Source organism: Oryza brachyantha, chromosome 8, assembly GCF_000231095.2.
Source record: "Oryza brachyantha chromosome 8, ObraRS2, whole genome shotgun sequence".
Classification (NCBI taxonomy): Eukaryota; Viridiplantae; Streptophyta; class Magnoliopsida; order Poales; family Poaceae; genus Oryza; species Oryza brachyantha.
In genome coordinates this window covers 7,059,667-7,072,476 of record NC_023170.2, presented here as the reverse complement: position 1 = coordinate 7,072,476, position 12,810 = coordinate 7,059,667, and the positions used below count along the sequence as shown (strand labels likewise).

The 12,810-nt window shown below is 39.8% G+C and overlaps 1 protein-coding gene across 1 annotated transcript; it reads right to left on the bottom strand.

Annotated features, from left to right (window-relative positions):
* Nucleotides 1-4,418: 4,418 nt before the first annotated feature.
* Nucleotides 4,419-6,758, bottom strand: LOC121055116 (triphosphate tunnel metalloenzyme 3). The gene has a single exon (XM_040526546.1). It carries the CDS (start codon nucleotides 6,489-6,491, stop codon nucleotides 5,853-5,855), a length of 639 nt encoding a protein of 212 aa, XP_040382480.1. The 5' UTR covers nucleotides 6,492-6,758; the 3' UTR covers nucleotides 4,419-5,852.
* Between the last annotated feature and the right edge of the window lie 6,052 nt (nucleotides 6,759-12,810).

The window sequence follows — 12,810 nt, the reverse complement described above, 5'->3', positions numbered from 1 at the left end:
GTCATGGCAAACATGAAATACACAAATGAGTCTTGTTTATTGAGCGACTTTCGTACTTGTAAATAAAACCAGTTACTTTAGGATCATGTCTACTATATTTCCACACATATGATTCTCATGCCTTATATAATAATTGTGTAATTACAATCCAATTATAATTGGTTGACATTGTTGAATTAAGATAGTCGACAAGGTTCCATCTTGAGCATATACATGTGAGGATCCAATATCTCACATCTTACGTGAAAGTAAATTTGTAAATACATCTTGGAATGATTATTAATAAATGAATAGGTTGAGGCCCTTACTCTTGTTAATTGTGGGCCAACAATATAGCCTCCTTGTATTAGTAGGCCCACAGGTCCATCCTAATATAATCAATAGTGCTATTCAGTTTAGTTTGAAGAGTACTCTCATTGATAAGTGTTGGATCTAAGAAACCCGACTCTCAAACCTATCTTTCAACTCTCCCTCTCCAACACAACATGTAACATTTGTACTCAAATTGTTCAGAGGATATTGTGTAGGAAACATGAATGTTGGAGGTAAGTATGAACTACTTACAAACTATAACACTTGAGCAATCCCGTGTCGAGTTGGGTGAAGTTAAACAGATCCCAGTGATCATTGAAGCCAACAACATATATACACACCAACGATAGAAAGCCTCGCACCCTTGGGAACCAACGAAAGAATAATGCATATTTTATCTCTTGGAATCAGGGACAAAAACGAATTAAATCCGGTCAAAAACCAACTGTATCATATTCAATTTCACTTTTTTTGGAATCGAAATCAAAATCGAAAACCCATATACAAAAATAGAATCAAATATTATCGAATACAAATACAGAGTGAATACGAATTGAAACGAATAAGACGATGAATGTTAATCAAAACATAAAAACATCTTAAACTAAGCTACACAAATTATTAAAGAAATATAACTTGTTATTTACCAAGTCAAATTTCATGGCCAATGAGTGTTTTCCATCCCTCTTCCATCCATAAATACCTAACTCATCGAGGGTTCCATAGAGGGAGCTCTTGTGGATAGGGCATTGGAGCCTTAGGCTACGAGGAAACAAATTAAGCACATGAAAATACGGGATTCAAGCTTTGATTGTCACCACTGCTACGACCGCCTCCTGGTCTGGTAAAGATACCATCTTCTTGGTCAGCTAAAGATGCATCGCGGCCCACAGGTGGCCAGCTAAATATGCATAGCTACACCATCTCAAGGTCCTCTAAAGTACTTTCACCCCGCAGGTCTACACGTCAGTAACTTCATCATAAATCCACACTCCACACTTAAGTACCCACGTCAAATAAAAGTTCCACCCTCAGGTCTACATGTCAGTAAACACGTCAAATGGATCAAATAGAAGTAATATAAGAGAATCTATCGGACCAAAATTAACATTCATCGGAGCTATCCCACTATCTCCTTACCCAAATTTAAGACCCTGTTTGGATCCACATGGGCATTTTTTTTAATCATGTCACATCGAATGTTTAAATACTAATTAGAAGTATTAAATATAGACTATTAATAAAACGCACTTTATACTCTAGTCTATTCTACGAAACGAATCTATTAAGCCTAATTAGTCCATGATTAGCGAATGTGATGCTACGGTAAGTATTTGCTAATCGTGGCTTAATTAGGCTTAAAAAATTTGTCTAATAATATAGCATTTATTTATACAATTAATTTTGTTATCAGTCTATATTTAATATTCCTAATTAACGTCCAAACATCCGATGTGACAATGGACTAAAAAAAGTCACTGGATCCAAACTGCCACTAAGCATCAAAATGGAGCAAATAGCTTCTGTCCGCTCCAGAGAAAAACAAATATAGGTATACCAGTAGTCCATACACAAAATACAAATACACATATATACAAATGATTTCATGGCGTTTTCTTCCATACAGATAGCCAACCCTTATCCAATCTTCCTTCTCTCTTTTTGTATAGGTAGGGTGTTAGTATGATAAAACCCAAATTTTATCCAAGGTATTCACCATTGTTTCTCTTATTCCTCAGCCCTTCAGCTCATCACCAGAAGCAGCAATTTGCCTAGGCCGAGCACAAACATGTAAAAGAGCAAAAGGAACACAAGCAGCATGGCGCATAGTTGCAATGTCAGATTTAGGCATCGTAAAACCAGAAACATCATGTTTTAAATAGCATGATAAGTCTGAGATAAATGTGTGCATGATAGGACGTACAGAACCGACATCTGCATGCATACCTTATGTTCACAATAAGATGATCTCAATAGAGTTAATAGGCAACAAGACAAACAAGTTGCAAAGGGAACATACAAATAAGTACATACAATTATAAGCTGATTTTGTAAAACAGCACAAGCAAAGCAAACTAGAGGCATAAAGATCAGCAAACAAGCAAACGAGTGGTAGTCCTTTTGCCATCAACATCTAGCTGTTAACTTTCATAACAAAATAAAAAACGAGCTCCGAATCAAATGTTACCTTCTTGAATGATCTGGATCCAAGATCTGATCTGATGGAATAATGCATTAGTTTTTCAAACACCTAAATGGTGAGATTTTGCCAAAAAAAAAAAGAAAAAGAAAAAAACTTTCTACATTATATTTTTCTGCAAAACTTTTAAAATTAATTTTTTAACTTTATAATAGTTAACTCATTCATTTGAACCCTCAAATATTTATCAAAAACCATTCAGCTATTCAGAACAAAAGAACACACAAGAGAAGTCATTCAATTGCAGAGATTGAAATCAACACAAGGAACTCACAAGAGAGTAAAATCTAAGCTATGGCCTATGGCTGGACAATCAGAGTACATAAGCAGCCTGAGCAATATGTTGAGCACATCAGAACCTCCTCGATTAGCATTGCTGGCACAGTGCAGTATCAGCTTAATTAACTGTACTCTTCTAAAACATATCCATACATAGCCACAAATTTCAAAAAGCCAATTAAGAAGTGATGCAGCATATGCACTGCCAGAAAATGGCCAAAACATTACAGGCTTGTTTGGTTTGGACCAAGAACAAAGGAGTTGGATATCTAAGGATTAATGCCTATGAGTACCATTCAGTTTATAAAAATGAAGTATAGAAATCCAAAGAAAATTTTCCATTTCTACAAGTTATAGAGAGAAAACATTGAAAATTTTAAATCCACAGTAACATCTTGAAAAAATACCTATAATTGATGTGCGCATGAATCCCTGCTGCACTTTTCCTATTCCTATGGATTGAAATTCCTCCAAAACGGATAAGCCCATATAATGCCAAGAGTAACAACAGATAGTTTAACAGGTTTATACAGATTGAAAAAATATTATTTATCGGTTGCCATGAGGAGATTATTAATATAGGGAACTAGACACAAAAGAAGGATTGTGATACTCACATCAAGAACCTTCTGTTTTCTCTGCACATGAGCACCAGTAGCCCACAATAGCAGTAGAAGAGCATGGACCACAGAAGTGACATATGCATGTCAATGCTACGATGCATCTTCAATTCTCCTAAAGGGACTATGCAATATGTGGCAACCTTAATACTCTCTCCATGCTTTTTTATATGACGCTGTTGATTTTTCATTCTACGTTTGACTGGTCGTCTTATTCAAAAATTTTGTTCAAATATGCAAAATTATAAGTCATACTTGATTGAAGTTATGTATAATAATAAATCAAATTATAACAAAATAATTAATAATTACATAACTTTTTTGAATACGACGAACGGTCAAAAACATAAACATAAAAGTTAACAGCGTCGTATAAAAAACATGGAGGGAGTATCATCTAAAAGATCGGTTGGGCAAAAACGTAGAATGTAATCTGCAAATGACATGTCGTTATGCTATGCACGTTGGAACTACTATCAAATTACCAGAAACAGAAACCGACTAGTTTGTTGGTCAGGGCTGAAAAATGTGGAAGAGCATAAGAGATTGTCAAAAATCAATTCCTAAAATTGTTGTACTAGGAGTTGTTCCCCATAAATCTTCATCAACTCAAACAGTGCTTCTATATTTAGATTCCAAAAATTAGTTGGTTTGCCCCGTAGGCAGGGGGTGGAATTGACAGTTGGTTCAAGAGTTTTTTCTCCTCCGTGCGTTCGCTATACCTACTGCCTCGCCCACGGCAGATGCGCGCACCACCTCGCCCACGGCAGCATTGCCATCTCGCGCACCATCTCACTGTGATCCACACGCTCTAGGCCAACACATGCATCCGTAGTCGCACCGGCTTTGGGCATAGCAGCAGCGCCAAGTCGGTCAGTTTCAGCCAGAACAGCACGCACAGACCCGGCTTGTCGGAGATACTCTCAAGTAGCCCCTCCCATATCAGCTGTCCAGACTACAAAAATGAAAGAGCCACCCCGGACGGAGATGACCCCCTCGATGAGCGGGCGGAGGCGGTAGGCTGGAGGATGTGCGCAGCAAAAGCGGCAGAGTGATAGAGTGGAAGGAGGTTGGGCACGGGCAGAGGTGGTCGAGCGATGGAGGGGAAGGAGACCAAGCGCGGGAAGAGGCAACCAAACAACAGAGGGGACAGAGGAAGGGTGCGAGAAAGAAAAAGTATGCACGGAGAAAGAATGCAAAGCCAATTTTTTACCAGTTAGCGCAATAGGGAACAAAAAAAAACCTCCAAATCTTGCTTATTTTTTTGTCAGTATTAAGAGCAACATAAAATTGGGAGTAAGTATTGGGGACTCTTGGAGATAACCTTTTAGAGCATCTCCAACAGTGTCTGATTAATACTTCTAAAATGTATTTTTGGGAAATTAGTCTAAAAGTAATCTCCCACCTTCCATAATACCCACTCTTAATTTTATGTTGCTCTTAATACAGACCCAAAAAAGAGCACAATTTGGAGGTCTTTTTGTCGTTCCTAGTTGCTCCAACCAGTAAAAGAAATATGCTTTGCACGAACTTTTCTTTCTCGTGCGCTTCCTCCACCCCCGTCGTTGCTCGGCCTCCTTCACCCGCATCCAGCTGCCTTCCCCTCCATAGCTCAGCTGCCTCCGCCCACCCCCAGCCTCCTTCCATTCCATCAATTGGCTGCCTTCGCTGCGCACATCCTCCGTCCCCTCCGTCCTACCACCTTCGCACACGCACCGAGGGGGCCAGCTCCGTCCAGCGTGGCCCTTCAGTTTTTTTAATCCAGACAGCTGATTTGGGAGGGGCTGCTCGAGAGCGTCGGCTTGTCAGCTCTGTGCTTGTCGTTCCAACTAAAACTGACCGACCCGGCGCTATCGATGTGCCCAAAGCAGGCATGGCTCCAAATGAGCGTGCTGGCCAAGAGCATGTGGATCGTGGCGAGGTGGTGCATGCACTGCTGTTCGCGAGATGGCGATGCTGCAATGGGCGAGGCGGTGGGTACTACGACCACAGGGGGAGAAAAAAACTTGAACCAACTACCGGTCCTACCTCTACCTACGTGAAAAACCAACTAATTTTAGGAATCTAAATATAGAAGAATTGTTAGAGTAGGGGAAGATTTATGGGGGTAGTGGGACAGTTCGCAATACAACAATTTTGGGAATCGATTTTTGGCTATATCTTGGAGATGCTCTTAGACCAATTTCCAAAAATAAGTTTTGGAAGAAGAAATTAGACACCGTTGGAGATGCTCTAACAAAGTTACCTAAATATAGTTAGCTGTAGTCATCAGGAAAAAAAAGAACAAAATAGCATATCAGAATTTTATTCCGTCCATGACTGAAATAATAGGATTGCAAGAACCAAAAATATTTTGCTTAAGCTTAATCATCGTTATTGCCACAAAACTTCATCATTGATCATGTCTTGATATTGCCAAAAGTAAAGAAAAGATCACCTAGTCATGGAAGAAGCTTTCCAGCCATAAAGCAGGCGAACTTGTTGGTACGGGAATACTCGTACGGTACGCCGGCCACCGTGAGCAGCCGCTCGAGGACCTGCTTCGCCTGCTCAGGCTCCGCCGTCTCACACTCCAGCTCGTAGTTCGTACCGAAATCAAACAACGTCTCGTCGAGCTCCACGACGAGGCCGAGGCTGTCGCCTTCCTCCAGCTGGTACACGGCGCGTGTGTTCCGGAACCCGCCGAGGCAGACGAACGGCGCGGCGGCCCCGCCCACCCCGTACTCTTCGGCAACGAGCCTGATGATCGGGGAGTCGACCCTGCCGAGGCTCGCCGGTTCGTCGACGCAGGCGAGGGCGAGGGCGGGATCGAGGGGCTCCTCCACCTCCTCGACGCGGCTGACGCCGGCGTCGATGCGCGGGCGGCGCTTGAGCGCTAGGACGGCGCGGGAGGGGGCGCGGTCGTCGGTGCCGTAGAGCCGAACGCGGAGCGCGGCGGTGGCGGCGGCGAGGGTCCGCGCGGCGGCGTCGAAGAAGAGGTTGCGCTGGGCGTCGGTGCGGCGGAGGCGGGGCGCGAGGAAGGAGGAGAGGCGGCGGTGCGCGGCGGCGTCGGGGAGGCGGAGCTTGATCTCGACCTCCATCGCGGGGGGGACGCTAGGGTTTGGGGTTTGGGGTGGGGAGGCCGATGCGGTGGGACTTGGAGGGCGCGGCGTCGGGCGGCGGGTGGAGGAGGTGGAGGAGGGGGTTGGTGGGCTGCGGGGTGGAGATTGGAGTGGAGGAGCCGGTGGGGGTGGTGGCCGCTGCGGCGGCGGCGCGGAGGTGGTCTTCGAGCTCGTCGCGGTCGGACGAGCGGAGCTCGATGCGGGTCGGCTTGCGGCGCAGCATCGATATGGATGAAAAGGGTTGGCCCTGTGTGGTGGCGAATGGGTTTGGGGGTGGATTATATGAACTAGATCGACCTTATTTCGGTTTACAACTTCTGATTCGAATGCCACGACGGAATCGGAAGGTGAATAAAGATAACAATATGTGATGTGATTCGATAAAAGCGGCACTCTTTACCAAAATTCCAGCTATATTAATCATATAAAAATGTTCTAGACATGAATAATTGCATACTTTATTGAAAAAGCTAAAACTTTCAAGCACGGTCTAATTTTTTGCAAATAAGTTAAAAAGTTGATTTTGGATTTTTATTATAGCTTATTTTATCTATTTTACTTATTGTTAAGAACACGTATATAAATATTTTATTTATAAAATATTTTTAGTCATTAACAAGCGATTTTGCTAGTTTTAGAGTGACAAGGTGAAGAGAGGGGTTCCAGAGGGTTTTAGAGCGATGATTGTATGCCTCAGTATCACAATACTATTGAGTATACATTGCTCATAGTGAGTGGTTTTAGAGCGATGATTGTATGCCTCACTATCACGATACTATTGAGTATACATTGCTCATAGTGAGTGTTGCCTTGGTTCATCCGGAACCCTCGGTTTCCTCCCCCTTTACCCCTGTTTTGAGTGGGTGTAACTAAGAGGAAACAAATGAATAGAAGTGTGTTCTTTTTATTGATTGATCTTGTCTATTTATGCATGTTGAACCGACTTCAAAAGGGCAGAGAACGCATCGTTCACGAACATATGCGTCTCCCTGCATATCGGTTTCTTTACAAAGGGGTAAACAGAAAACATGGATCTAATCCAACGATTAATACTAATCTAAGTCACTAATCCTCAACTAATCCATGTCATCAATCTTATGTTTCTTCCACCTTGACGATCCGTGTGATGAGATTACTTTATCTGTGATTGGTTCTCAACACTCCCCCTTAATCGAATCTCGTCTTGAGATCAATCAATAGTTTTCTCCAAAAAAAACCTTATAGGGAAAAAATGAGATTATAATGTTTGTTGATATGTCATTAAACTCCTAAACCCAATTGGGAAAATTAGGAGAAATAGTATGACATATTTTTTGAATTATTATCTATTATAAACTTATATGGGAAAACTCATGATATAGTTTAAGATAATATTATGGTTGATGGGCCAAAAATTAGAATAACCTCCCCTAAAACCATATGGGAAAATATGAGGAAGTGTAATGTCTTTGATATTCCCTTTAAAAACTCTTATGAGGAAAATAGAAAATATGACACATTATGAATTCGATATTGCCTCATTAAAAATCTTATTATGAGAAAGTTTTTATAAAAACTCATAATGGAAAAAAGTACAATATAATGCTTAACATAGATTATTATATTCAGTCTCTTCTTCAACGAGAATCTCCCTGTAAAGCTTGCAAGTCGTTAAGTCGTCTCATACCAATACTATGAACAAATTTTTGGAATGTAGTATGTGGTAATGACTTAGTGAATAAATCTGCAAGACTATCACAAGACTTTGTTTGTAAGATGTCGATTTCTCCATTCTGTTGTAACTCATGAGGATAGAACAACTTAGGAGAAATATGTTTAGTTATATTGCTTTTGATATAACTTATTCTCATTTGTGTAACACAAGCTGAATTATCTTCATAGATAGTCATGGGTGATTCAAGAGAACCAATTTCACTTGATTGTTGTATACGGTTAATCATTCTACGAAGCCATACATATTCATGTGATGCTTCGTATAGTGCAACAATTTCAGAATGATTTGTAGAGGTTGTTACTAGAGTTTGTTTAGAAGACTTCCATGATATGGCAGTTCCTCCGTGTAAAAATACAAAGTCTGTCTGGGATTGGCCATTATAGGGATCAGATAAATAACCAGCATCAGTGTATCCAATCATAGTTTCATCTTGGTTTTTCCGAAAAAATAATCCAAGATCTCTTGTGCCATTGAGATATCGTAAGATTTTTTTAGCTCCCTTCCAATGACGTTTAGTTGGAGCAGCACTATATCTAGCTAGTAAATTTACTGCAAATGCAATATCAGGTCTGGTGCAGTTGGCTAGATACATAAGTGCTCCAATGACAATGAGATATGGAACCTCGGGTCCTAATACCTCTTCATCCTCATCCCTTGGTCTAAATGGATCTTTCTCCATGTACAGAGATCGAATAACCATGGGAGTTTTAGATAGATATGATTTATCCATATTAAATTTCTCTAATATTTTCTGGATATAGGCAGATTGATGTACTAAAATTCCTGAGTGAAGGTGCTCGATTTGTAAACCCAAGCAAAATTTAGTTTAGCCTAAATTCTTCATCTCAAATTCTGTTTTTAAATTGCGTGCTTCATTTATATCATGTGGGTTGCCAATGATATTTAAATCATCCACATATACGGATATAATACAGAATCCAGTTTGGGATTTCTTTATGAAAACACATGGGCAATCATCATTATTAATGTATCCCTTTTGTAAAAGAAATTCACTTAGTCGGTTGTACCACATTCGTCCTGACTATTTTAAGCCATATAGTAACTTATTAAGTTTTACACAATATGTGGCATGACTTGCTTTAGGATTCGGGATATGAATTCCATCAGGAACTATCATGTAAATATCCGAATCAAGTGACCCATATAAATATCCGAATCAAGTGACCCATATAAATATGTGGTCACTACATCCATCAACTGCATAGATAGATGATTTTGAACTGCTAATGATATTAAATATCGGAATGTTATTCCACTCATAACCGGAGAATAAGTTTCATTGAAATCGATGACAGGTCTCTACATGAACCCTTGTGCTACTAGTCTCGTTTTGTATCTCACCACCTCATTATTTTCATTTCATTTTCGGACGAAAACCCATTTAAATCCTACAGGAAATATTTTTGGAGGTATAGGTATTGCTGCTGAGAATACCTTTCTTTTTACTAGCAAGGCTATTTCTGCTTTAATTGCTTCCTTCCATTTGTTCCATCCGAGCGCTTTTTGCACTCAGCCATGGTCTTGGGATCTGGATTATTTTGGATGATTTCAGCAATTACTGTGGAGAAGAATATGTCGACAATCGTAGTCTTTCAGTCATATGATTCTCCAGATTCAGTATAGTTTGTGGAAATTTCTTGTATCTCTTGTGACGGTTTGTTATTTCCCAATATGATGGCGTCAGGGTGTTCCGATGTCCCAACATCAGTTATTGAGTGCACTATTGATGTGGGATGTGAATTTTGTTTATTCACTTGGTGTCTCTCAACTTGTTGTTGAGTCACATTTACTATTTCAGAAATTTTATTATTCTTTTTCCTTTGGCGCTTAGGGACCGTCTCCTGAGTTACATCTTTACTTCTCCCCCTCTTACCTTGAACATGTTTTTGAGTTGGTAGTTGAATAGTTTTATTTGGTACCTCTATTCTTTCAGGCACGTTCCTTATAGGGTGGTAGGATTCAGTGACACCTTTATAATCAGTAAATGCATATGGCAGATTGTTTGCAATATTTTGTAAATTTATTATTTTCTGAACTTGGAGTTCAGATTCTTGTGTACGTGGATCAGAAGTGGAGATTTCTTTAGAATCCCAATTTATTTCCTGACATTCATTTTGGTACTTGAAATCTCCCCCTAATGCCGGGAAATGATCCTCATTAAAAATACAGTCATCGTATTGGGTCGTAAATAAGTCCCCTGTAAGGGGCTCTAGGAATTAATGATTGATGGAGATTGATACCCAATATAAATCCCTAATTTCCTGTGTAGACCCATAGATGTACGTTTGGGCGGTGAGATCGGTACGTAAGTAGCACAACCAAATTTTCGCAGATGGGAAATACTTGGTGGATTTCCACGTACTAATTGTAGCGGGGAAGTTGTATGATATGCAGTTGGTCGCAGTTGTAGTAAGTCAGCGGCATGCAATACTACATGACCCCAACATGAAGTTGGTAGGTTACAATTCTACAATAATGGTCTTACTATCAACTTAACTCTTTTTATAAGAGCTTCTACTAAACCATTTTGAGTGTGGACATATGGAACTGAGTGTTGAACTTGAATTCCTAGAGCCATATAATAGTCATTGAATGCTTTTGAGGAAAATTCAGCAGCATTATCCATTCAAATAGATTTTATCTGGTGCTCAGGATAATTTGCTCTAAGTCTAATAACTTGAGCTATTAGTTTAGCAAATGCATGGTTACGTGTGGATAAAAGACACACATGAGTCTATCGTGTAGATGTGTCTATGAGAACCATGAAATATCTGAATGGTCCAGATAATGGAGTAATAGGACCACAAATATCACCTTGAATTCTTTCAAGGAATTTAATTGGTTCAACTTTGATCTTAAGGTAAGATGGTCTTAAAATTAATTTTCCAGGGCCACATGTAGTGCATATAAAATCAGAGGGTTTTAGAAACTTAGTAGTAGCTAAGTTATGACCATAAGAGTTGTTTATAATTTTTCGCATCATCCCTATACCAGGATGACCAAGGCGATCATGCCAAGTTTGAAATGTATTGACATTTTGAAAAAATATTTTATAGGCAACATGTGGTACGGGTTTGATGTATGTATAATATATTCCAGATGGTAAAGAGGGAATTTTCTCAAGAATTTATTTGCCATATCCATTGTCTTTTATTAAGAGAAGAAATTTCTCTTTTATGTTCTTCATGTGTTTCCACATGAATTCTATTTTTTCAGATATCTCTATAGCTGAGTAAGGTACGAGTTGAATCAGGATACAATAGTACATCCTCAATTGTAATTTGAGTATCCATGGGAAGCATGGTAGTGGCATTGCCTGAGTCTATTATTGTTGCATCTCGTCCAACGATTGTTACAACATTTCCTTGTCTCTTAGTTAGAGTTTGAAAATATTTAGTCTCCCTTAGTATAGTATTTGTGGTACCGCTATCTACTAGCTAGGCACATTTCCTCCTCTATTGGATTTAATCCCATAGCAATCTTCTCGGAGTTCTTTCTTCGTCTCTTCTTGATTTGACGTGCTGATAACGTGTTTTGAGTGGGTGTAATCAAGAGGAAACAAATGAATAGAAGTGTATTATTTCCATTGATTGATCTTGTCTATTTATAAATGTTGAACTGATGTCAAGAAGGCAGAGAAGCACTGTTCATGAACAGATGTGACTCCCTGCATGTCGATTTCTTTACAAAGGGGTAAACAGAAAACATGGATCTAATCCAACAATTAATACTAATCCAAGTCACTAATCCTCAACTAATACATGTCATCAATCTAATTCTCAACTAATCCATGTCATCAGTCTTGTGTTTCTTGATCTTGTCTATTTATACATGTTGAACTGGTGTCAAGAAGGCAGAGAAACACTGTTCACGTACAGATGCGACTCCCTGCATGTCGGTTTCTTTATAAAGGGGTAAACAGAAAACATGGATCTAATCCAACGATTAATACTAATCCAAGTCACTAATCCTCAACTAATCCATGTCATCAATCTAATCCTCAACTAATCCATGTCATCAATCTTGTGTTTCTTCCCCCTTGGCGATCCGTGTGATGAGATTACTTGATGGTTCTTAACAACCCCCTTACCCTTTTCCCCTCAGCAACTATTTCTCATCCTCCCGATCACAGCAGCTATTTCTCATGCTCCCAATCCTTTTCCTTGTCTCCGAACGTCTTCATGCTGCCTTCCTCATCCATTGTCGCCTACTTACATTCTTGATGTGTCCCCATCGATCTCCTCCAGTTCTTCCAAACGGTAGTGCCGAAGCCACACCCTCAATTCCCACCTCTTCCTATCAAACTCTGCTCACCATGCTCAGTGGAGATTAAGGTCCCCTTTGATTCAAAGGAATTTCATAGGAATTTTAGAGGATTTCATTCCTATAGGAATTTTTCTATAAAGCCCTTTGAATCAAAGGAATGAATCCTATGAAATCCTATGAAATACATCTTCCTATACAAGTTTTGGAGAAAATTTAACAAGAGGTTGAACCTCATGGAAAAAATCCTTTGAGTCTATATCTCTCCTTAAATTCTGTTTTTCCTGTGGTCAAATCAAA

Bases quoted from the DNA above. Each gene is read 5' to 3' on its own strand.
- LOC121055116 (XM_040526546.1), bottom strand. From the start codon at position 6,491: ATGGAGGTCGAGATCAAGCTCCGCCTCCCCGACGCCGCCGCGCACCGC.